Source organism: Rhinoraja longicauda, chromosome 28 (genome assembly GCF_053455715.1).
Source record: "Rhinoraja longicauda isolate Sanriku21f chromosome 28, sRhiLon1.1, whole genome shotgun sequence".
NCBI lineage: Eukaryota > Metazoa > Chordata > Chondrichthyes > Rajiformes > Arhynchobatidae > Rhinoraja > Rhinoraja longicauda.
In genome coordinates this window covers 23,171,229-23,194,711 of record NC_135980.1, presented here as the reverse complement: position 1 = coordinate 23,194,711, position 23,483 = coordinate 23,171,229, and the positions used below count along the sequence as shown (strand labels likewise).

Sequence of the window (23,483 nt, the reverse complement as noted above, 5' to 3'; positions counted from 1 at the left end):
CATCTACACTTCACACTGCCTCAGAAAAGCAGCCAACATAATCAAAGACCTTTCCCACCCTGGCCATTCCTTTTCCTCCCTGCTCCTGTCAGACAGAAGCTTGAAAGCACACACCACGAGACTCAGGAACAGCTTCTCCCCCTCTGCTATCAGGCTTCTGAACAGTCCTTCCATAAGATCATAAGCGATAGGAGCAGAATTGGGCCATTCGGCCCATCAAGTCCACTCCGCCATTAAATCACAGCTGATCTATCTCTCCCTCAAAACCCCATTCTCCTGCTTATTCCCCCCTAACCCCTGACACCCGTACTAAGCAAGAATCTATCTATCTCTGCCATTAAAAATATCCATTGACAATGGCCTCCACAGCCTTCAGTGGCAATGAATTCCACAGATTCACCACCTTCCGATTAAAGAAATTCCTCCTCAACTTCTTCTTAAAGGAACGTCCTTTAATTCTGAGACTATGACCTCTACTCTTAGACTCTCCCACATGTGGAAACATCCTCTCCACATCCACTCTATCCAGCTTGGCTATTGTTCGATTCTCCTCCATCTCCCTGTAAACATTGGACTTGCAGGTCTCTGAAACGGTTAAGCTACAATGCTGAGAACTACATTCTGCACCTTCCCATTTGCTCTACCGATTGTATTTGAGTTTACACTGACTGCACTTCTGGAGAGTATTACCCGATTTGATTCGACAGCGCACACAAAACAAAGCCTTTCACTGAACCTTGGGACACGCAACAGTAATAAACCAAAACTTCTTGCGTCTCTGGAAGATTTTCGGATGCTTCGGGATTGGGGGCGGGAAGAGGGAAGGAAAGCTTTCAGGCAAATGAAGCAATATATCAAAGTCATATAAATGTTTAAAGGAGTAACTCAGCAGGGCAGGCAGAATCTCTGGAGAACATGGAGAGGTGAATCGTCAGGTCTGAACCCTCCTTCAACATGACCCAAAATGTCACCCGTCATGTTGGAAGGACCCGACGCCCATCCACGTTCCCTAGAAATGCTGCACGACCCACCGAGTTACTCCAGCACTTTGTGCCCTTTCATGGTAAACCAGCACCTGCAGCTCCTTGCTCCGTCATAGAAATGAAACACCCGTCAGTCCTTTAGGTTTGTAGCTGGAGATGTTTAATAGGCAGAGTTTAGACGCCCCTCGGGACCAGACCAAAAAAAAAAAAAAGAAAAAGGTTCTTAAAATCACAAAAGAGCACACGAAAGAAAACTAACGGGAAGCCTCTCGACATACAATTCATACAACTATATATACAGGCACTTTACACTTCCATTTTCACATATGTACACTGCTCAATATATTATTATATAGACAATTTGCAATCTGAGGGTATACACATTCACTACATGAAGGCCGTGATCAGGAGGAGACATGCCAGGTAGATGGGGTGGGGCGGTGGTCGGGGTGGCGTGCCGTTACTGCCAGCCGCTGTCCTGGGGGACGTGTGCTGTTTGAGGACGTTGAGGTGGAGGGCCTTCAGGTCCTCCAAGGCCCCGTGGGCAGCCATGGAGAAGGCAGGGTCTCCCGTGGTCAGGAGGTCGAAGACGCAGGAATGGAAGTAGACGTCCTCCACCTGCAGGATCTGCCGGCACTTGGAGGTGGCGCTCTCCACCGTGTAGACCTGCTGCGGGCCCGGCAGCTTGGAGCCGCCCAGCCGGCGGGAGAGGGTGTGCTCCTTGATCAGCTCGCTCCGGGGGCAGCCGTGGAGGCAGAGCTGCAGGCAAACGCTCTCGTCCCCGTAGTTCAGCGTCTCCTCGGGCACCCGGATGGCGAAGGTCAGGTACTTGCCCACCTGCCGGACGATGATGGTGGTGCCGATGTAGCGGGCCTGGATCTCCACCTGCCCGCTGCCCACCTTCTCCAGGATGCGCAGGCTGCCCCCGCCCTCCCTCTCGCTGCCGCTCCTGGTGCCGTCCACAAAGGCCGAAGGCAGGCCCTCCGTGGTGGCCTGGTACACCTTCTGCTCTGTGCAGCCGTGGAAGCTCTTGAATATGATGGTGATCTGCGGGAGAGCACAAGGCAAGCTTGGTTAGCGACTCCCAATGCCAACTCGCCCAGTCAGCTTCGTTTTGAGATACAGCGCGGAAACAGGCCCTTCGGCCCACCAACCAGCGATAATAGACAATAGACGCAGGAGGAGGCCATTTGGCCCTTCGAGCCAGCACCGCCATTCAATGTGATCATGGCTGATCATTCTCAATCAGTACCCCATTCCTGCCTTCTCCCCATACCCTCTGACTCCGCTATCCTTAAGTGCTCTATCTCTCTTGAATGCATTCAGAGAATTGGCCTCCACTGCCTTCTGAGGCAGAGAATTCCACAGATTCACAACTCTGACTGAAAAGGTTTTTCCTCACCTCAGTTCTAAATGGCCTACCCCTTATTCTTAAACTGTGGCCCCTTGTTCTGGACTCCCCCAACATTGGGAACATGTTTCCTGCCTCTAACGTGTCCAACCCCTTAATAATCTTATACGTTTCGATCCCCGCACGTCAACACTACCCTACATTCACCAGGGACAATTTACATTTATACCAAGCCAACAAACCCCCTACGTCTTTGGAGTGTGGGTGGAAACCGAAGATCTCGAAGAAAACCCAGAGAGAAAAACCCGCACAAGGAAGCACCCGTAGCCTGGATCAAACCCGAGTCTCTGGCGCTGCAAGGCAGCAACTCTACCGCTGCGCCACCGTGCCAATCAAACCATTCACACAACGCTTCCATGCTACGGGAAGGTGATGAAATAGTTGACTCCATTTGACCATCAGTGAACCAAATAGCTTGCTCTCGTGCACAGGCAACATTTCAAAAGTCGGGACCCTTCTTCAGTCTGAAATTCTCAGGAAAGTCTAGACCCAACTTCATTTTAAAAACATCTACTCTCTTTAGAGAGACACGAAATGCTGGAGTAACACAGCGGGACAGGCAGCATCTCTGGATAGAGTCATAGAGTTAGAGACATAGAATGATACTGCGTGGAAACAGGCCCTTCGGCTCAACTTGTCCACACCGGCCAACATGTCCCAGCTACACTAGTCCCATCTGCCAGCATTTGGTCCATATCCCTCTAAACCTGCCCTATCCAGGTGCCTCTCGAACTGTTTAAATGTTGGGATGGTTCCAGCCTCAACTACCTCCTCTGGAAGCTTGTCCCAAACACTCACACAACATTGAAGACATGGGTTATGTTTTGGGTCGAGACCCTTCTTCAGACCGAAACGTTAGCCATTCCATCTATCTAGAGATGCTGCCTGTCCCGCTGTGTTACTCCAGCATTTTGTGTCTATCTTCGGTGTAAACCAGCATCTGCAGTTCCTTCCTACACATTTCGCCTACTCTTTAGGCAGCCCAGGTGTTAATTCAACAATGGCTCCCATTCTTTCATTAGTTTTAAACCAACTTAAGTTCTCCAGTGCAAACAGCGTTTGGCTGTTCCCAGCGTCTATTTACTGCAAGATAAAACAACCTTAATTTTGAGCACAAGTACCTCTGAGAATGTTCTCCAGAGCTGCTGCCTGACCTCCGAGTTACTCCAGCACTTTGTAATTTCCCCCCCCCCCATAAACCAGCACCTGCGATTCCTTGAGCCCCAGCCTTCATTCATGTTACTGAATTTGGAGTCTAGTCTAGAGATGCAGCATAGGTAAGGACCACGTCAGCCCACTGAGTCCACACAGACCATCCATGGCTCCTTTACGCTGGTTCTGTGTTAGCCCACTTCCACATCTACAGCCTACATACCAGGGGTATTTATTTATTTTATTTTTTACTCGGGCCAATTAAACTACAAACCCGCACGTCTTTGGGATGTGGGGAAAACCAGAGTGGAATCCCACACCGTCACGGGGAGAACATGCAAACTCCACACAGACAGCACTCGAGATCAGGGCTGAACCCGGGTCTTTGGTGCCGTGAGGCAGCAGTTCTACCTGATGCGTTACTATGCCACCCGTCTACAAGTAAGGTTCCAGCCCCTACTCCACGCAGTCACAGGGACCATGGGTAAACTCCACAGACAGCGCCAGAGGTCAGGGTGGAACCTGGGTCTCTGGCACCATGAGGCAGCAGCTCTACCAGCTGTGCCATTGTGCCTCACTTAAAGGTCAGAATAGGAGTGAAGAGATCAAACTTCATACGTTTAAAACCCCACTCTTTCGGCAGCAGTAGCAGCAGCCTGTGTGTTAATTCAACAACATCTCCCATTCATTTCAAACCAACACAAGTTCACGGTTGCCGGCAGTGATTGGCAGCCCCAAGCTTCGATTTACTGCAAGATAAAACGACCTTATTTTCCGAGCACATATACCGTTGGGAATTTGCGTGTGCGCGTCTGTTACCACGCCCTCGTGTGGTAGGAGCGAGTGTGTGCGTGTGCGCGTCTGTTCGAGCGGGCCTAGACTTCATCCCAAAGGAGTCAATTCTCAGTCACACCAGTACGCCATCAATTGAAGGCTTCACGGTGCCTGGATCATTGGGTTCCTTTGATGCGTCAGGTTGTGTGGAGAGAGATGATGGAGGGAAACTTTAGTTTGATACAGCATGGAAACAGGCCCTTCCGTCCGAGTCCACACCGACCATCAATCACACAGTCACACTAGTTCTGTTATCCCACATTCTCATCCACTCCCTACATATTAGTGGCAGAGATTAGTTTAAATTGACATCATACATGGCACAGACATCGTGAACCAAAAGGCCTGTGTTTCTATACTGTACTGTTCTATGTTCTTCCAAACCTCCAGATTCAGAGATTTTGAAAAACTTTTTGTCGTTTATTATAGTTTCAACCGAGTACTATGTTTACATATCTGTTTTGTTGCTGCAAGTTCATGAATTCATAAGTTACAAGAACAGAATTAGGCCATTTGGCCCATCAAGTCTACTTCGCCATTCAATCATGGCTGATCTATCTTTCCCTCTCAACCCCCCTTCTCCTGCCTTCTCCCCATAACCCCTGACACCCGCACTAATCAAGAATCTTTCAATCTCCACCTTAAAAATATCCATTGACTTGGCCACCAATGAATTCCCCAGATTCACCACCCTCTGACTAAAGAAATTCCTCCTCATCCCCTTACTAAAGATACGTCCTTATATTCTGAGGCCATGACCTCTGGTCCTAGACTCTCCCACTAGTGGAAACATCCTCTCCACATCCACTCTATCCAGGCCCATCACTATAAGAGAAATATTTCTATAGTAAGTATTTCATTGTCCCGTTTCGGAACACATGACAATAAACACACTTTTGGCTCTTGAATTTCAATGGGTTACTTCCATTTGGGCGATGCCACCACTTGGCATCTTACCGAGGGGCAGGTGCGTGGGCGAGGCTGTTGAGAACTAGTAGCCCGCTAGGCAAAGGGAACGTTTAGATTCTAGGTCAACTATTTCAATGACCAGACCATCCCACACACCGTGAATGACCGCTCACTGAGGCTTTTCCCTGGTGGCCTTGCACCCAGCAACTGATGCTGCCCTGGCCTGGATGTCTACCCTTGACCTACAACTCTTGGCTGTGCACGCCATATGCAAGAAGAAGAAGAAGACCAATACCTTATCCCTACCCTACCATTGTGATGGCACAGAGTAATTCCAGTGCAAGCTGGCATCACCAATCCCAAGGATCACACATCCACAAGACTTATCAAGTGCCGTTTCAAACAATGCAGAAGTGTCAAAGTTGCCGACAACCGGCCAAGTATTTCTAGAATGCGGCTTTGCTTTGATGCTGGGAAATAGCACACCCAACGAGCTCTAAAATAGAAGGTGATAATCTCATGATAACAGGTTTTGGAAAGGTTGGTTGAAGGTTAAATATCTGCTAGCTCCTCAAAGAGAATTCCTCAACTCTTTTCCAAATGGGATTTGAAAAGGGAGAGGCTCTGTTGGGGAACACATTCATAGATTGGAGCACTGATCATAAGGACAACAGGTCGTAAGGGATAGGAGCAGAATTAGGCCCATCAAGGCTACTCCGCCATTCAATCATGGCTGATCTATCCCTCCCCTCCGAACCCCATTCTCCTGCCTTCTCCCCATAACCCCTGGCACACGCACTAATCAAGAATCTATCTATCTCGGCCTTAAAAATATCTGTTGACTTGGCCTCCACAGCCTTCTGTGGCAATGACGGAGCTAACCTGGAGGAAAACTCTAGCAATCCACGAACTATCGCCAACCTCTGTCTTGGGAACACTCATTTATATATTTGTATGTGTATACAGTGAAAAATGTATTTCACTGTACCTTTGGTACATGTGACCTATAAAAGAACCATCGTACCATTATGCCTTCTTTTTTCATTATTGGCAATATCAACAATGACAGCTTTGGCTTTAGAATTGAGAGGTACAGCAGGGAAACAGGCCCTTCGGCCCACCCTGACCAGTGTTCCGCCCATGCACGAACACTATCCTGCAGCCAAAGTTTACCAAAGCCAATTAACCTACAAACCTGTACCTCTCTGGAGCGCGGGAGGAAACTGGAGCACTCATAGAGAAAACCCACACGGTCACGGGGAGAATGTACCACCTCCGTGCAGACAGCACCAAATTGAGGGCGGCACGGTGGCGCAGCGGTAGAGTTGCTGCCTTACAGCGAATGCAGCGCCGGAGACTCAGGTTCGATCCTGACTACGGGCGCCGTCTGTACGGAGTTTGTACGTTCTCCCCGTGACCTGCGTGGGTTTTCTCCGAGATCGTCGGTTTCCTCCCACACTCCAAAGGTTTGTAGGTTAATTGACTGGGTAAATGTAAAAATTGTCCCTAGTGTGTGTAGGATAGCGTTAATGTGCGGGGATCGCTGGTCGGCGCGGACTCGGTGGGCGGAAGGGCCTATTTCCGCGCTGTATCTCCAAATCTAAATCTAAAGCACCCGTAATCAGGATGGAGCCCAGTTCTCCGGCGCTGTGAGGCAGCAACTCTGCTGCTGCGCCACCGTGCCGCCCCGGGAACACAAAGCCGCCTCATTCACTTGAGTGAAACAAAGTTCTGGGGATACTGCAGCACTTTGCGCTTTACTCAAACTTCCTCCAGCCTCTGCAGTTCCTCCACAGCGACGCTGGGGAAGTGCAGGGGGAAGTGCAAAACCTTGACTCAGCTTTTGGATGGAAGTCATTTAAACAGCAAATCCATTCGTTTACACCACCCAGCGTATTGACACTTGGAAATGAAATAGTCGAGGTACGTGGAACAAAGAAATAAACGCTGGAAGTCTAGAGGTTAATCATTTAGTTACAGCACGGCTAAGCAACAGAATATTGACGCGTTAGAAGATTATGGGTGCTTTTCAGAAGCTAATGCTGTGCGTTCAACTGCTGTACAGAATACAGTAGCAACACCTTGCTTAAGTCAAAGAGCGGCCGATACAATGCTACCGACGCAAGTTTCTTTGAGATGAACGAAGAAAATCCGAGATAAACACAAAATGCTGGAGTAACTCAACGGGTCAGGCAGCATCTCTGGAGAAAAAGAATAGGTGGCGTTTTGGGTGGTGACCCTTTATCCGACTGAACCGGGGAGGGACACACTGGGGGTGGATGGGAAGGTACAGAACAAAGCATAGAAACATAGAAAATAGTTGCAGGAGCAGGCCATTCGACTCTCCGTGCCGGCACCACCATTCAGTACGATCATGGCTGATCATCCAAAATCAGTGCCCCGAACGCAGAGCCCGCATCGCTGACTCGGGAAGGGTGGAGCCCACAACGGTCCATTGTTGGCTGGGGACGAGGTGATAACGAGGGAATGCAAACGGTGAAATTAGCAGGAAAAAAAACTGCAGACGCTGGTTAAAATCGAAGGTTGACACAAAATGCTGGAGTAACTCAGCAGGTCAGCAAGCACCTCGGGAGAGAAGGAATGGGTGACGTTTCGGGTCTCTCCCGAGATGCTGCCTGACCCGCTGAGTTACTCCAGCATTTTGTGTCTACCGGTGAAATTAGCAGTAGGACCGGGGCGGGGAGAGAGAGGGAATGCAAGGGTTACTTGAAGTTGGAGAAATTTGTGAGCAGGTTAACTCTGCAGGTAACAGTCTGCAGTTTTTAAATGGGCAAGGCAGCACAGTGTCTACAGAGGATGGAGACACACGAGTATATCACTTGTGATCTTATAACTTACGATCTTATGAACTCTTTACATGATTTTTCTAAGTGTCACATTTAAGTCTTGGAAGGCTTGGATAGAGCGAATGTGGAGAGGATGTTCCCACTAGTGGGAGAGTTTAGGACTAAAGGTCATAGCCTCAGAATGAAAGGACATACCTTTAAGAAGGAGGTGAGGAGGAATTTCTTTAGTCAGAGGGTGGTGAATCTGTGGAATTCTTTGCCACAGAAGGCTGTGAAGGCCAAGTCAACCAATAATTTAAGGCAGAGATAGATTCTTGATTAGTACAGGTGTCATGGGTTATGGGGAGAAGACAGGAGAATGGGGTTAGGAGGGAGATAGATCAGCCATGATTGAATGGTGGAGTAGACTAGATGGGCCGAATGGCCTAATTCTGCTCCTATCACTTTTGACCTTATGGCAGCCTGGTGGTTACAGCAGGTTACTGAAACAGCAGCCAGAACTCTGGACTATGTATTGAGAGGCAAAGGTTCAAATCTGAAGATACCTGGAGATTTAAATTCGGGCAAGGAAATAAATGCATGAACAACTCTTTTTAAAAAAAATAGTTTGCCCAAGTAATGCACGAGGTTCTGATAGAAAGCTTTCTCCCACAGCAGAGCTGTCTGAATCTCAAGAGCAAATGGTTAGGGACAGGACCAAGAGGTTGAGAGGGGATTAGCAGTGGTTGGAATCTGTCAGAGTAGGCGGTGGAGGCAGCCACTCTCTGTCCACACACCTATAACAGTAGGCACTTCAAATGCCAACACATACAAGGCGAATTGCTCGGAAAGGTGATTATTACCATCATTTGGTTTGGGACGAGGAAGGAAAATAGGCCATGTAGCCCACGCTGACCCTCAATCACCCGTTCACACTAGTTCTATGTGTTCCCACTTTCTCATCCAGTCCCTGCACAACAGGGGCAATTTGCAGAGGGGCCGCTTAACCTACAATCCCGCACCTCTTTGGGATGTGGGAGGAAACCGGGGCAGTCGGTGGAAACCCCTCTCGGTCACAGGCAGAACGTGCAAACTCCACACAGACAGCACCCGAGGTCAGGATTGAACCCGGTTATCTGTCACTGTGAGGCAGCAACTCTATCAGCTGCACCACGGTCCCACCCTCATAGATAAGGGTGAATAGATGTTTCTGTGCTGTTTGACTCTGCGAAGGGAAAGCTGCTATTTTCACTCAGTGTGACTTACATACAACTCTCGCTCCATCAATGTACTTGATCCATAAGTGCGTCCTCAGTTCAGGGGCCATTTGGGAAGAGTGCTAAATTCCAGCGTTGCCAGGAGCATCCAATTAATATTCCCCACACTGTCCACAGTTACAACAAGCAACGAGTGTGATTACACACACGCCCACGGCTGTAAATATCTAAAAACAGATCAATAAACACTTTTGGCCCAAACATGCGAGAAGTAATTGCGAGGTTAACCTCTGGAAGAGTTAGTTGAGACCAATGTCGGTTCAGAACGGTGTTCATTCCCTTTGTTGTAACTGGGATCGCTGAAGTGTGGGTTAAGACTTGGAGAAATGTTTTGCACTTGCAGGTTGAGGGGAGGTGGAGGGAAGATCACGGGATACTTCAGATTTAGGTTTATTGTTGTCACATGTATCGAGGTACAGAGACGAGCTTTATTATGCAATGCTACCCAACCAGATCAGATACCGCTGTAGATAAATACAAATCCAGCCAAATGCAAGCACAATAGGCAGAGCAAAGTGCAGGAATATTGCACAGAATTGTGCAGAGTGCAGAATAGACTGCTCAGCGTTGTAACGCACCCGTTCTTTTAAACAAAGTCTGACGTCCGCAATGGGGTAGAGATGAATCGGACAGTATCTTAGCTTACGGAGGGACCGTTCAGAAGCCTGATAACAGAGGGGACGAAGCTGCTCCTGAGTCAGGTGGCATGCACGCTTTCAAGCTCCTATATCTTTTGCCGACTGGTTAGCACGCAACAGATGCTTTTAGTTCAGAGATACAGCGCGTAAACAGGCCCTTTCGACCCACCGGGTCCGCGCCGACCAGCGATCCCCGCACATTAACACTATCCTACACCCACTAGGGTCAATTTTTACATTTACCAAGCCAATTACCCTACAGGCCTGTACGTCTTTGGAGTGTGGGAGGAAACCGAAGATCTCGGAGAAAACCCACGCAGGTCACGGGGAGAACGTGCAGACTCCGTACAGACAGCACCCTTAGTTGGGATCGAACCCGGTTCTCCGGCGCTGCATTCACAAGGCAGCAACTCTACCGCTGCGCCACCGTGACAAGAAACGAAACCTTTTCACGTGACAAGAAACTAAACTGATGGGTGCAGGGAGGAGGAGGAGGAATAATGACTGGGGGAGGGGCAAGTCTTTGCTTATGTGGGCTGCTTTCCTGAGGCAGGGTGAAGTGTAAATGGAGTCATTGGTGGGGAGTCTGGCCTGTGTGGCGGACTGGACTACATCCACAACTCCATGCAACCTCTTGCAGTCTTTGGCAGAGCTGGCCCCACACCAGGCTCTGATGCAACCTGACAGTGTGCCTTCTATGGTGGATCTGTAGTCAATCTCCCCAGTCTCCCAGGGAAGTAGAGGCATTGGTGTGCCCGCTTGGCATTGCATCAATGTGGATACTGTACTGGACTCCACTGCATGGCAGCGTACATAATATGCTGCAAGTCCTTCATTCTTCCCCACACATTCTCCAACGCTTTTACAGGAATCCTCGGTTCCAGGGCCTTACTTCCACTGATGCTGCCCGGCTCACCGAGTCCCTCCATCGTTTTTTGGTTTTGTTTTATTATCCGGTTTTGCTGGGCCGGACGTTGTGGCCTTGCGGAGGCCGAGACAACGGCCTCGGAAGTCGGCTATGGGTACGGATCTGTCGGCGATGGCTACCTGGCCCGGGCTTCAGCAGGCAAATTCGACCCGCCGATCGGCCGAGGTAGTTGGCTGTGGGAACGGATCTGCTGGGTCTGTCCAGGCCGGAGTTCCAGAGCCCCGGCCGCAGACAGCAAATTCGACCCGCCGATCAGAGAGGGAGTCCAGACGAGATTGAGATCGGCTGCCTCACCCGGCCTCGGCGCCATATTGCCAGGAGGGGACATCCAGGGGAGATTTCAAGTGTGCTCTCTTAATTCTACCTGGATTGGAGGAGGCCGTTGCCGGGGCCGGACTTGTCCTTTGTTCCTGGAGGTCGAGGTTCTTGGAGAAGCTGTTCATTCATCGGCTTTCTCAGATAAGAGATACCACAGCACAATTTCAAAGAGCAGGGCAGCTCGTCCTACTGTGACAACCAATCCATGGACCAAACTAAAACGCCGGAGGGACCCAGTGGACTGAGCAGCATCAGTGGAGGCAATATCCACGTGATCTTAGTGAATTCGGAAATTCCAATGTCTGATCACTTTCCTGTAATTGAAAACACTTGTTCACCATATCCCTACCCACCCCTAAACCTTTCTCCTACCCTAACCCTGGAACTCAACGCATGGGGAAGTGATTCTGGCCACATACCATGGTGAAGACTCAAGCCTGTGGTGCCGAGATATTGAAGGAGAGAGAAAACCCATCAGGGAGTGATAATTCCTTGGCGATAAGGAACTGCAGACGCTGGTTTACAGAGAAAGACACAAAGTGCTGGAGTATCTCAGCGTGTTAGGCAACATCGCTGGAGAACATGGATAGGTGACGCTTCGAGCCCCTTCTCCAGTCTGAGGAAGGGTCCCTACCGGAGACGTCACCTGTCCATGTTCTCCAGAGATGTTCCCTTCCCGCTGAGTCACTCCACCAGTGTCTTTTTTTGTAAACTAGCTTCTGCAGTTACTTGTTTCTACAAGGTGTACTTGTACACAGGTCACTGAAATTCGATATGTGGGTGAAAACAGGCAATTCGGAAGGCAAGTGGCACATTGACTTTTAGCACAAGAGCACAAGAGGAATAAAAATGTCTCAATTGAATTGCACAGGCCCCTTGGTAAGCTGCACTCGGAATATTGTGCACAGCTTTCCTTATCCATCAAAAAATAGATTAGACTTTAGATACAGCGCTGAAACAGGCCCTTCGGCCCACCAAGTCCGTGCTCACCCTGTGCACTAACACAATCCTACACACTAGGGACAATTTACAAATTTATCAAAGCCAATTAACCAACAAACCTGTACATCCTTGGAGTGTGGGAGGAAACCGGGGGAATCCCACGCGGTCACAAGGAGAACGTACATACTCCATACAGACAGCAACCGTGGTCAGGATTGAACCCGGGTCCCTGGCGCTGTAAGGCCGCAACTCTACCGCTGCGCCACCGTGCAGCCTATATCACCAAGATTAAAGGGAACATAGTCCTCCACAGATGCTGCCTGACCCGCTGACTTAATCAAGGATAATTGCACTGCTCCGATCCAATGCGATGCCCGCTACATCCGTCTGATCGAGACTAGGTGGCCTTGGTTCATTACTTCTTCTGAAAGATGCATTTCAGACAGAGCAGCACTCCCTCAGCTCCACACCCTCCCGGCTTTCAGAGACTCCCCGAATCATGCGTGTTCCTTCTGCAGCTCAGTAAGCAGGGATAAGAATTTAAATTAATTTAGTGCTCAGATACCTCGGTGCTAAAGAGTCGACGAGCTTGGAGCGAGACCACATTTGGCTGGCCTTCCCGATATCCCCCCCCCTCCCCACACACACACACATCTGACCACAGGCAGATGGGGAACACACCACCATTGCCTGTGGTAATACCCAGCCCGATTCAGTAATGCGTCCGTCACCCACTCAACACCATTTGGCAGATCTGAGGAAGGATGCGTCAGGGCCTGGAGAGGGTCCAGAGGAGGTTTAAAGAATAATCCCAGGAATGAGTAGGTTAACCTCTGATGAACGTTTGGTGGCACTGGGCCAGTACTCGCTGGAGTTTAGAAGGATGAGCTGGGAACCTCACTGAAACGTACCGAATAGTGAAAGGCCTGGATAGAGTGGGTGTGGAGAGGATGTTTCCACTAGTGGGAGAATCTAGGACCAGAGGGCATAGCCACAGAATTAAAGGACGTTCCTATAGGAAGAAGATGAGGAGGAATTTCTTTCATCAGAGGGAGGTGAATCTGTGGAATTATTTGCTACTGGATTTAAAATTGGCTTGAAAGAAGGAATCAAAGGGTGTTCATCAAGGGTTATTTTTCCAAAATTGGATGATACCAAAATTGTTGATATAGTGGACAATGAGCATAGAAAACAGGTGCAGGAGTAGGCCATTTGGCCCTTCGAGCCAGCAACACCATTCAATATGATCATGGCTGGTCATCCAAAATCAGAACCTCGTTCCGGCCTTTACCCCATCTCTTGACGCATGGATAGCCAAGTTATTTCCAAGGTTCTCTCTTTTCCTTCAGAACATTTTTTTTAATTTAGGAGAACCTGGGTGTCATATGTGATGGTGTCATGTTGTCCATCTCTACTAACCACCCCCCCCCCCCCCCCCAGACTGAGTAGATAACTACAGTAAACATAGAAAATAGATGCAGGAGTAGGCCATTCGGCTCTTCGAGCCAGCATCGCCATTCAATATGATCATGGTTGATCATCCAAAATCAGTACCCTGTTCCTGTTTTCTCCCCATATTCTTTGATTCCATTAGCCCCAAGAGCTATATCTAACTCTCTCTTGAAAACATTCAGTGAATTGGCCTCCACTGCCTTCTGTGGCAGAGAATACCACAGATTCACAACTCTCTTGGTGAAAACGTTTTTCCTCATTTCAATCCGAAAAGGCCCACCCCTTATTCTCGAGTCCTAAATGGCCTACCCCTTATTCTTAATATAGAGTACAAGGAACTGCAGATGCTGGAATCTTGAGCAAAACAAAGCGCTGGAGGAACTCAGCAGGTCAGGCAGCATCGGTGGAGGGAATGTAAAGTCACCATTTCGGAACTGGACCCTTCAGTCCGAAGGAGCATCCCAACACAAAATGCCGTCTATCCATTCCTTCCATAGATTCTGCCTGACATGCTAGGTTCAGGGTCCTGACACGAAGTGGCTTCCATCCATTCCCTCAACACATGCGGCCTGATTTGCCGAGTTGCTCCAGCACTTGGTATTTTGACAAACAACATTGAGTAAGACATTGGCCCGACCAGGTGAGAACATTGGGTATAATGGAGAGAATCTCCCACTATCCCAGCCAAAATCCTCCTTCAACTACCACCTAGATCTATTTAACACGTTTTGCACCTAATTGGTGATTGTGGGACTTTGCTGTGTACAAGTAGGGTACTTTATTTGCCCAGAAAATAGTGAAAACACTCCCAAAATGGTCTGTTTGTTAAAACCCCATTTGAAATGCCCAAGGACAACAGTTAAAACTGGTGAATAAGTCAATTTCCTGAGTATTTTTCCGAAAAGGCAGACAAAAAAAATTGGACTTGTATAGTTTTTATGGCGTTACTTAGATGTTCTTAAAAAGTTTTATATATATATATATATATTTCCATAAATACAGCATTCAGTAGTGAAACTGAAGGTCTCCAAACATCCAAGTTATTTTCCTGTTTTTTTAATGTAATATTCCCATTGGTTCATATCCTGTATTTTTAGATCATGGGTGCATAGCCAAAATAATGAGATGAAGCAAAAATAAATAGATCCGTTTTTACAAAGAAAAATATCAGATATGTTCCTGTTTTCTTGCCTTTTTTTTAAAAAAATGGCATTTTGCAAACAGGATTTCATCAAATCCTTAGGGCTAATTTATACCAGAAAGATGACATTAATCTTGCAATTAAATAACTCTACATAAGCCAGATTCTGATTATGCTTATGATTTTTTTTTATCATTTATCACCCGGTTAGATGGTTTTCTGATGTCCCAAGTTTTTGCAGCAGAACACGATTAGCAGTGCCCATTTGGTCACGTGTGAAATGTGTCACGTGTGAACTGTTTTTATAATTATAGTTTCTTTTTTTAATGTTTATATTTTGCGTTTAAGCTTTCCTTTGAAATACTTAGTAATGAATAGAATTTAAAAATCATCAAATAAAAATCTAGTTTGCTCACCTATTTTAGGAATGTCTCGTTCTGTAGTAGCTCCCATTGTCAACGCTATTTATAGCACGATAACGTTTGTTTTCCCGTGGTGGGTCAGGTGCCGACATTTTGTAAGGGCGCTTCGAAATCAGTTAGTGTCCCATATGTCTTATAAATAATTTTGAAAGTGTTAAATTTTGGTCGATTCACTAGTTAGCTCAAAAGGATTATGGGTAGGCCCATTTTTAATCCTGTGGTATTTCATTACGATTTAATAACTTTCAAATTTGCCCACCCATGTCACAGGTCGGTACCCTTATTTATGGAAACACTCATATATGGATTTGCGAGTATGTGTGTGTATATATACACACACTGAACTTTTGTTTTCTCTCTCGTTTATGATATTGTTTACAGTGCACTATGTTTACATATTCTGTTGTGCTGCTGCAAGAATCATCAGTCTAAAGAAGGGCCTCGACCTGAAACGTCACCCATTCCTTCCCGCCAGAGATGCTGCCTGTCCCGCTGAGTTACTCCAGTTTTTTCTGTCTAACTTTGGTTTCAACCAGCATCTGCAGTTCCTTCCTACACAGTAAGAATTTCATTGTTCTATCTGAGCCCCTTGAGCTTCTTCCCATCAACTCTGAAACATCCCACGCATCGCTAACCACAACCCTACCTCAGCACCAAACTACATCGGCCTTTGTGCAAAATTGTGCTTCATACTTCAGCTTATACCATTACGTTTTGGTTACCCTAGTATAACCAATAAATATGATACAAACAATGGTATCATAAATTATTTGTTGTGCTGTTGCATTAATGTGCCTGTAAAGCTGCAGGAAGCAAGAATTTCTTTGTTCCAGTCCCAGTGCATACGACTATTAAACACAATTTAAAGAATGATCTTGGCCCAAAACGTTACCTATCCATGTTCTCCGGAAATGCTGCCTGACTTGCTGAGTTACTCCAGCACTTTGTGTCCTTTCGACAATTAAACACTCTCGACACTACTGTACTAAAAACGGTTTTGGGGTGTCAAAAAAAGACTGATGGGATAAAGGCAATAAATCTTCTGTTCAATGTGAAAGCGAACATTGAAAGTTTGAAGATTTTTTTTTTTTATAATGCAGTTCGCAAGATACAAGGGAGTGCTCATTGAAGCTTTAGGAGAGCAAAAATACTTTCAGCACTCAAGGGTTAATAGCACTGCGCTAACCGAACACTCAGACAGCCGGAAGAATTGGTGTGAAAAGTGCTTTAAGGCTTTCCAGGTAGAGTGGGTCAGATCGGATTACAATGCAAAACTCCACTATTCCAATCAGTTATGACTGTTGCTGTTTTATGAGCTAAAGAGTGAAAGCATAGCACAAACCATAACCACCGTAATCACCATTAAAATTATGAATCCTCCTCTAAAGTTCAACAATCTGACCAGAGGAACACGTCCTACTGTTACAGCGTGGGGCTACTTTTAAAGTGAATTGTAAATTGTTAATTCTTTATACAAGGTATTTTTAAACTCCTCTTAAGCAAACAAAAGCCTTTATATAAACAAAGATTTTATCTGAGTGTTAATGTTATATTAAGTAATAGAACTGCCGTTAAAACGTTTATGAATAGTTACATTTGTGCTGAAGTAATTGTTTTTAATCATAGTTCTTTCCCTGCCCCACATGATAAAGCCCAAAGCAAATAATATCCTAAAATAACTCTCTCTCAGCACCTTCCAGAACACACGGTGGCCATAAAATATTGGAGAAAGGATTATGATGGAGGTTTATTCCAGTGCACTCTCTTGATCGATACTGGGTGGATGAGTATAAGCACGATGAAAAGAGATACCCTCGTCATCCCAAACCCAATATTCTTCCACAACCAGAAGATGGCCAAAAGGGGCTGTTGAAGGAAGGCCTCCAAGTTCAACTGAACCTCCGTGATGGAGGGGGGGGGGGGGGGGGGGGGGGGGAGGATACCAGCCAAAATACAAAAGCTTTTCACTGTACCTCAGTACACGTGACAATAAACTAAACTTAAATCCAACCACATCCTAGACATCTGCAGGGGAGCTAAAAGTAAACAGGGGCCTCTCAAACAAGGAGGGACTGAAGAAGGGTCTCAACCCAAAACATCGCCTACCCATGTCCTCCAGAGATGCTGCCTGACCTGCTGACTTACTCCAGCACTTTGTGTCCTCTCAAAACTGTGTGCTACACAGATGGAAAGGGAGCTGGGTATTGCTAACATATTGAAAACTGCACAACTCGATGCTCCAAGTACATAGATGTTGAATGTGCACGGGAAATCTCTGGTCAGCATATTTAAAAGAACCATTTTCAAAAATAAATAAATAAGGATGGAGATGTTGAATTCTGACCCGAAACGTCACCTATGCATGTGGTCCAGAGATGCTGACTGACCCACTGAGTTAGTCCAGCACTTTGTGTCTATCTTGGGTGTGTAGGGTATTTTTGTATAAAGCGTCAATCCTACAAAGTGTAGGATACACTTGGCATATTAAATCAGAAATTAAAATCTTCATATTATCTTGAAACATTTATGGCGGATGCATTATTCCATACAAGGCATGATTTACGCTTTAATGCATTACCATTTTGTGTAAACCAGCGTCTGCAGTTTCTCGATTCTACTGAATTTTCAGCGTGAAGCTGTGTTTTGTTTTTAAATCGAAGGGTGGGCAGGGAGGAGGAAGCAAATAAAATTCGAGCTTTTCTAACCTCAAAAGAAAATCTAATTCATTGAATCCTCAGCGCTCCCAGCCACTTGTGTGAGAGAATAAGTAGCAGTTGTATTTTCTATGCCTGGTTGCCATGGCCACCGAGCATTGTAGGCTGCAAGCCACCCCTGTGTCATTTAAAAGTCACAAAGCGTGCAGAACAAAGTGTGCCTGTGCTGGCTAGGCATTCAGCAGCAAAGCAACTGCAGCTTAGCACAAGGATGCTGTGTTCTTTATAAAACACTTTGCAGATCCCCTTTTTACATGCGTTTAGCTTATTGTCAGGTGTACAGAGGTACAGCCGGAAGCTTTTGCTGCGTGCTGACCCAGTCTGTGGAAAGGCAACACATGATCACATTCGCATTGTACCATATACATGAAAGGGAGTAATGTGAATAACGCTTAGCGCAAGATAAAGCCAGTCCGAGGGTCTCCTCAAAGGGGTAGATGGTAGCTCAGGACTGCTCTCTAGTTGTGGTAGGATGGTTCAGATGCCTGATAACAGCTGAGAAGAAACTGTCCCTGAATCTGAATCTGAATCTGGAGCGTTTTCACACTTTGGTACCTTTTGCCCGATGGGAGAGGGGAGAAGAGGGAGTGGCCGGGGTGCAACTGACCTGCTGATCAGGCAAGGCCAGGGAATTACCATGAGGTTACACTTTACTTGCTGTTTGGCAACCACCTTGTAGCTTAAGGGGAGCATCAGGGATAAAGAAAACAACGAGCAACAATTTTAGCCTGCTCACAAGAACAATAAAAAATTATAACATCTGAAGGGTCTCAACCCGAAACGTCACCCATTCCTGCTCTCCTGAAATGCTGCCTGACCCGCTGAGTTACTCCAGCATTTTGTGATACCTTCGATTTGAACCAGCATCTGCAGTTATTTTCCCACAAAAGTTATGGAGCAATCAATTGTTGAAATGCACAGCCATTTCAGTTTAGTTATAGACACGTATACAGAGTTAGTGAAAACTTCACCCATCATGTTCAGGAATAATTAATAATTCAGATAATTAACAAAACACGAATAATAAATTAGACCCAGAAGTGTCTCAACCCAAAACGTCACCCATCTATGTTCTCCAGAGATGCTGCCTGACCCACTGAGTTACTCCAGCACATCCTGTGTCCCTTTGTGCATTAACCAGCACCTGCAGTTCCTTGTTTCTACATTACAAGTGGCTTCACCTTCAATCCCTTTATGAAATGCTTGTCAATAGATGATTGTTTTTTTTTTAAAGTCTGGATGAAGCACTGAAAGCAGCATCTCAAATAAGCCAAACACTACTTTATTCATTAAAGTACAGCTGTAACTGATCTGGGTCAAATCTGTCTCGTATTCAAACTTTATATATAAAAAAAACACAATCAGCCACTGTGCAAAAGGAGTATTTTAGACAAACTCCAACTGTAGCTAAGAAGGATTTTTTTGGGGGGGGTTGGGGGGAAGAGTACGAGGTTGCTCGACTAAAAAAGTAATTAGAGGTTAGTGATTAATGGGGTCCCTGGCAGGGGTAAACAATGGTTTTAAACAAAAAACTACGTTTTCTTGACAATACATTCCAGCTGCTTACATCGACTAAAAAAAAACCCCAACGCTAAGAGCAGGGGGCAGGCCATTCACACCTTTTTCTCTTTACAACAGCCCTTTTGAAAGAGTTGCCCAATTAATTCCACTGCTCGGATCGGTCCCAAACTCTTTCCTCTTCTTTTCAACCATAAATCTCTTTTTGGAGGTCGTTATCGACTGCTTGCAGTGCAGTTCAGTTCATTCCCGCATTACAAATCCCTGGGAACTGAAGAGGCTGGTTTACAAAATAAAAAAGACACAAAGCGCTGGGAGTAACTCAGCAGGTCAGGCAGCATCTCTGGAGAACACAGATAGGGGTGACTTCCCCGGGCGGGACCCTTCTTCGGACCGATATCCCGACATTTGAAACCCCTATCCAAATCTGAAGACGGATCTCCAACCCGAAACTTCACCAATCCTTGTTTCTCCAGGGATGCTGCCTGGCTGGCTGAGTTACTCCACCACTTCGTGTCTTTTCTTTTCTGAAATCCCTATATTTGATTTAAAGAATCGTTAAATTGATTAGCAAGTGTCAGGGGTTATGGGGGGAGGAAGGCAGGAGAATGGGGTTGAAAGGGAAAGACAGATCATCCATGATTGAATGGCAGAGTATACTTGATGGGCCGAGTGGCCCAATTCTGCACATAGAACGTATGAACGCACGAAACTGAAGTCCCCACATTTGGTAAAACCTCAGGGTCTTTAAGCAATGAAGTTGTTTTGGGGTTTTTTTCAAAACAAAATCAGTGTGTTGTTTTAAAAAATCTCCTAAATTCCAAACTAAGTCGGCAGAGGGCACCCACTCGCAACTCAGTTCCTTGGGCAACAAAAGCAGAGGGAAGGGAAAGGGGGGGTTTGTGTGGGGACGCACAGTGTGTGTGTGTGTAGGTGTGTGTGTGTGTGTGTAGGTGTGTGTGTGGGTGTGTGTGTGTGTGTGTGTGTAGGTGTGTGTGTGAGTGTGTAGGGGTGTGTGTAGGTGTCTGTACCTGTTTGTGTGTAGGTGTGTGTGTCGGTGTGTCTGTGCGTGTGTGTGTGTGTAGGTGAGTGTGTAGGGGTGTGTGTGTGTGTGAGTGTGTAGGTGTCTATCTGTTTGTGTGTAGGTGTGTGTGTGTGTGTGTCGGTGTGTCTGTGCGTGTAGGTGTGTGCGTGTGTAGGTGTGTGTGTGTGTGTGTGTGTGTGTGCGTGTAGGTGTAGGTGTGTAGGTGTGTGTGTAGGTGTGTGTGTCGGTGTGTCTGTGCGTGTGTGTGTGTAGGTGAGTGTGTAGGGGTGTGTGTGTGTGAGTGTGTAGGTGTCTATCTGTTTGTGTGTAGGTGTGTGTGTGTGTCGGTGTGTCTGTGCGTGTAGGTGTGTGCGTGTGTAGGTGTAGGTGTGTGTGTGTGTGTGTGTGTGTGTGTGTGTGCGTGTGTAGGTGTAGGTGTGTGTGTGTGTGTGTGTAGGTGTGTGTGTGGGTGTGTGTGTGTGTGTGTAGGTGTGTGTAGCAAGCACTGTTCCACTGACCTTGCTGGTGGCTGTGGCGCTGGAGTCCCGCACCACTGGGACATTGGTCACCTGCACAGACAGGTAGTCACTGTCGATCAGGGGCCAAGCACCTTCCACTTTGCACGTTTGGAACTCGTCGCGGAACGTCCTGAGGTGCGGGTCGCCGAACAAGCCGCAGTGTGCAAACTTGGGGGGCTGCTGCTGTTGCTGTTGCTGTTGCTGTTGCCCCCCATCACCACCCTTCCTCGGCCAGGTGCCCCCAGCCTGGTAGCTGCACAACTCTGGCAGGCGGCTCCTCTCCGTGCCCGTAGACGGCTTGACCGGGGCAGTGGGTCCCGTCTTGGAACAGTTGTGCTGAGCCATCAGGTCGTTGATGCCCAGCACGGCCGAGTGGTAGACCAGGTCACCCCGGCAGTACTTGGCCGTCTTCTTGGTGCATTGAGAGTATGATCGCAGGGCGATGCAGAAGTCACCCCCCTCCTCCTCCGGCAACCCAATCCCCGGAGAAGTCGCAGCCACGAACTCGGCGTTACATCTCTGAATCCGACACTGCTGGCAACGTACTGGCGAAGGCAAGCACCAGAGAATAAGTCAGCAAAAAACAGTCTTGCAACTTTAAAAACAACAAAAAACAAACCATTCCTAACTCAAACTACATTTCCAGGCAGTTTCTACACTCCTAACTTTAATAAACTACTTTAATCTACACTCCTAACTTTAATAAACTTTATCAAACTACTTTAATCTACACTCCTAACTTTAATAAACTTTTCAAACTACTTTAATAAAACACTTTCTGCACTCCTAACTTCAATAAACTTTTCAAACTACTTTAATAAAACACTTTCTGCACTCCTAACTTCAATAAACTTTTCAAACTACTTTAATAAAACACTTTCTACACACACCTAACTTCAAATAAACTTTTTCAAACCACTTTAATCTACACTCCTAACTTTAATAAACTTTTCAAACTACTTTAATAAAACACTTTCTACACTCCTAACTTTAATAAAACACTTTCTACACACTCCTAACTTCGATAAACGTTTTCAAACCACTTTAATAAAACACTTTCTACACTCCTAACTTCAATAAACTTTTTCAAACCACTTTAATAAAACACTTTCTACACTCCTAACTTTAATAAACTTTTTCAAACTACTTTAATAAAACTTTTCCCAAACTCCTAAATCACTTTCATAAACTTTTTCAACCTCCTTCGCTTACTTTCATAAACTCCTTCAACCCCCTGGCTTACTTTCATAAACTTTTTCAAACCCCTCGCCTACTTTCATAAACCTTTTCAAACCCCTCGCTTACTTTCATAAACTCCTTCAATCCCCCTCCCTTACTTTCATAAACTATTTTTTCCCAAGCTCCTACACTACGTTTAAAACTTTTGCAAAACTCCTTCACTACTTTTTTAAAAGTTTTACAAACCCCAAACTACTTTTTTTTTTGTTTTTAAACTTTTGTAAACTCCTAAAGGGCTTTGCAAAGTTTTTTTTTTTTAAGTCCTTAAACGACTATATATATATATTTTTTAAACTTTTGCAAACTCCTAGACACTTTTCAAAAAAAGCTTCCGCAGTCTCCAAGATGTGTTTGCATGCTACTTTTGTTTTTAAAACTCCGGAATACCCTGCAATGCGTTTTCTCCCCCTAAAGTTCTGCGAGTTAAAATAAGCTAAAATGTTCATTTTAAGAATGAATTTTGTTTTTCTTTTACCTGAATTCAGACACATTGAGAAAATGAGCATTGCAAAAACTGATGAGCAAAGCTTTTTAGCCAAAGGGTAACGGCTTCTTTTCCCCATGCCAATCCATCCAGCGCGGCTTGAATCTGTCGACTGTTCGGCGAAGTGAACGACCCTCTTTCTGTGGGAAGAAAAACTCAAAGCGTTTCAGCCTCGGCTTGTCGCTCAAAGCGCCCCTGGACAACCCAGCACGATAGACAGCCACGCTGGCGAATCACCAGCAGCCAGTCGCTCAACCATTAAAGGGGAGAGTCAGTAGAATTTTTGTTTTGTTTAAAAATTTAAAAGCAGGAAAATAAAGCCCTTGTATAAGAAAATAACTGCAGATGCTTGTACAAATCGATTTCTTCACAAAATGCTGGAGTAACTCAGCAGGTCAGGCAGCATCTCGGGAGAGAAGGAATGGGTGACGTTTCGGGTCGAGACCCTTCTTCAGACTTCTAAAGCCCTTGTGTTGTTTTGGTAGCTGTAATGGCAGTTTCTATACCATCTCGAAATCCCCACTTCGATAGCCGTTACTTCTCGGGGATGAAATGTAGTTATAGCTTACGCACACGTCGCACCCTGATAACACAAAACGAATCTTCCAAACTCCTTTTCTCCATTAATTGGTTTTATTAAATTAGCACATGTAGGAGCATAATGGCTCCTACAGCAGCAATTAATTGCTTTACCAGATCGCCACACATTCCACATGCCAAAGGACTAGACAAAGCGAACATGGAGAGGATGATTCCGTCCGGTGGGGCAGTCCAGGACCACAGAGAGCATAAG

General features: G+C 46.3%; 1 protein-coding gene across 2 annotated transcripts; it reads right to left on the bottom strand.

Moving 5' to 3' along the window:
- Positions 1-1,132: 1,132 nt before the first annotated feature.
- On the bottom strand, positions 1,133-22,825 carry rgmd (RGM domain family, member D). 2 transcript variants are annotated; one of them, XM_078423605.1, is made up of 3 exons: positions 22,682-22,825; positions 20,968-21,512; positions 1,133-2,030 (listed from the first exon to the last, which is right to left on the bottom strand). In XM_078423605.1, the coding sequence occupies exons 1-3, from the start codon at positions 22,767-22,769 to the stop codon at positions 1,371-1,373; spliced, it is 1,293 nt and encodes a 430-aa protein (XP_078279731.1). In that variant the 5' UTR covers positions 22,770-22,825; the 3' UTR covers positions 1,133-1,370. The 2 variants fall into 2 exon arrangements, with proteins under 2 accessions (XP_078279731.1, XP_078279732.1); XM_078423606.1 differs by lacking the exon at positions 22,682-22,825 and adding an exon at positions 22,180-22,287.
- Between the last annotated feature and the right edge of the window lie 658 nt (positions 22,826-23,483).

Bases quoted from the DNA above. Each gene is read 5' to 3' on its own strand.
- rgmd (XM_078423605.1), bottom strand. From the start codon at position 22,769: ATGGGGAAAAGAAGCCGTTACCCTTTGGCTAAAAAGCTTTGCTCATCA. The intron at 21,513-22,681 runs GTAAAAGAAAAA...TGCCTTCGCCAG, and splicing joins CTCAATGTGTCTGAATTCAG to TACGTTGCCAGCAGTGTCGG. The intron at 2,031-20,967 runs GTCAGTGGAACA...GCTCTCCCGCAG, and splicing joins GCGCCACAGCCACCAGCAAG to ATCACCATCATATTCAAGAG.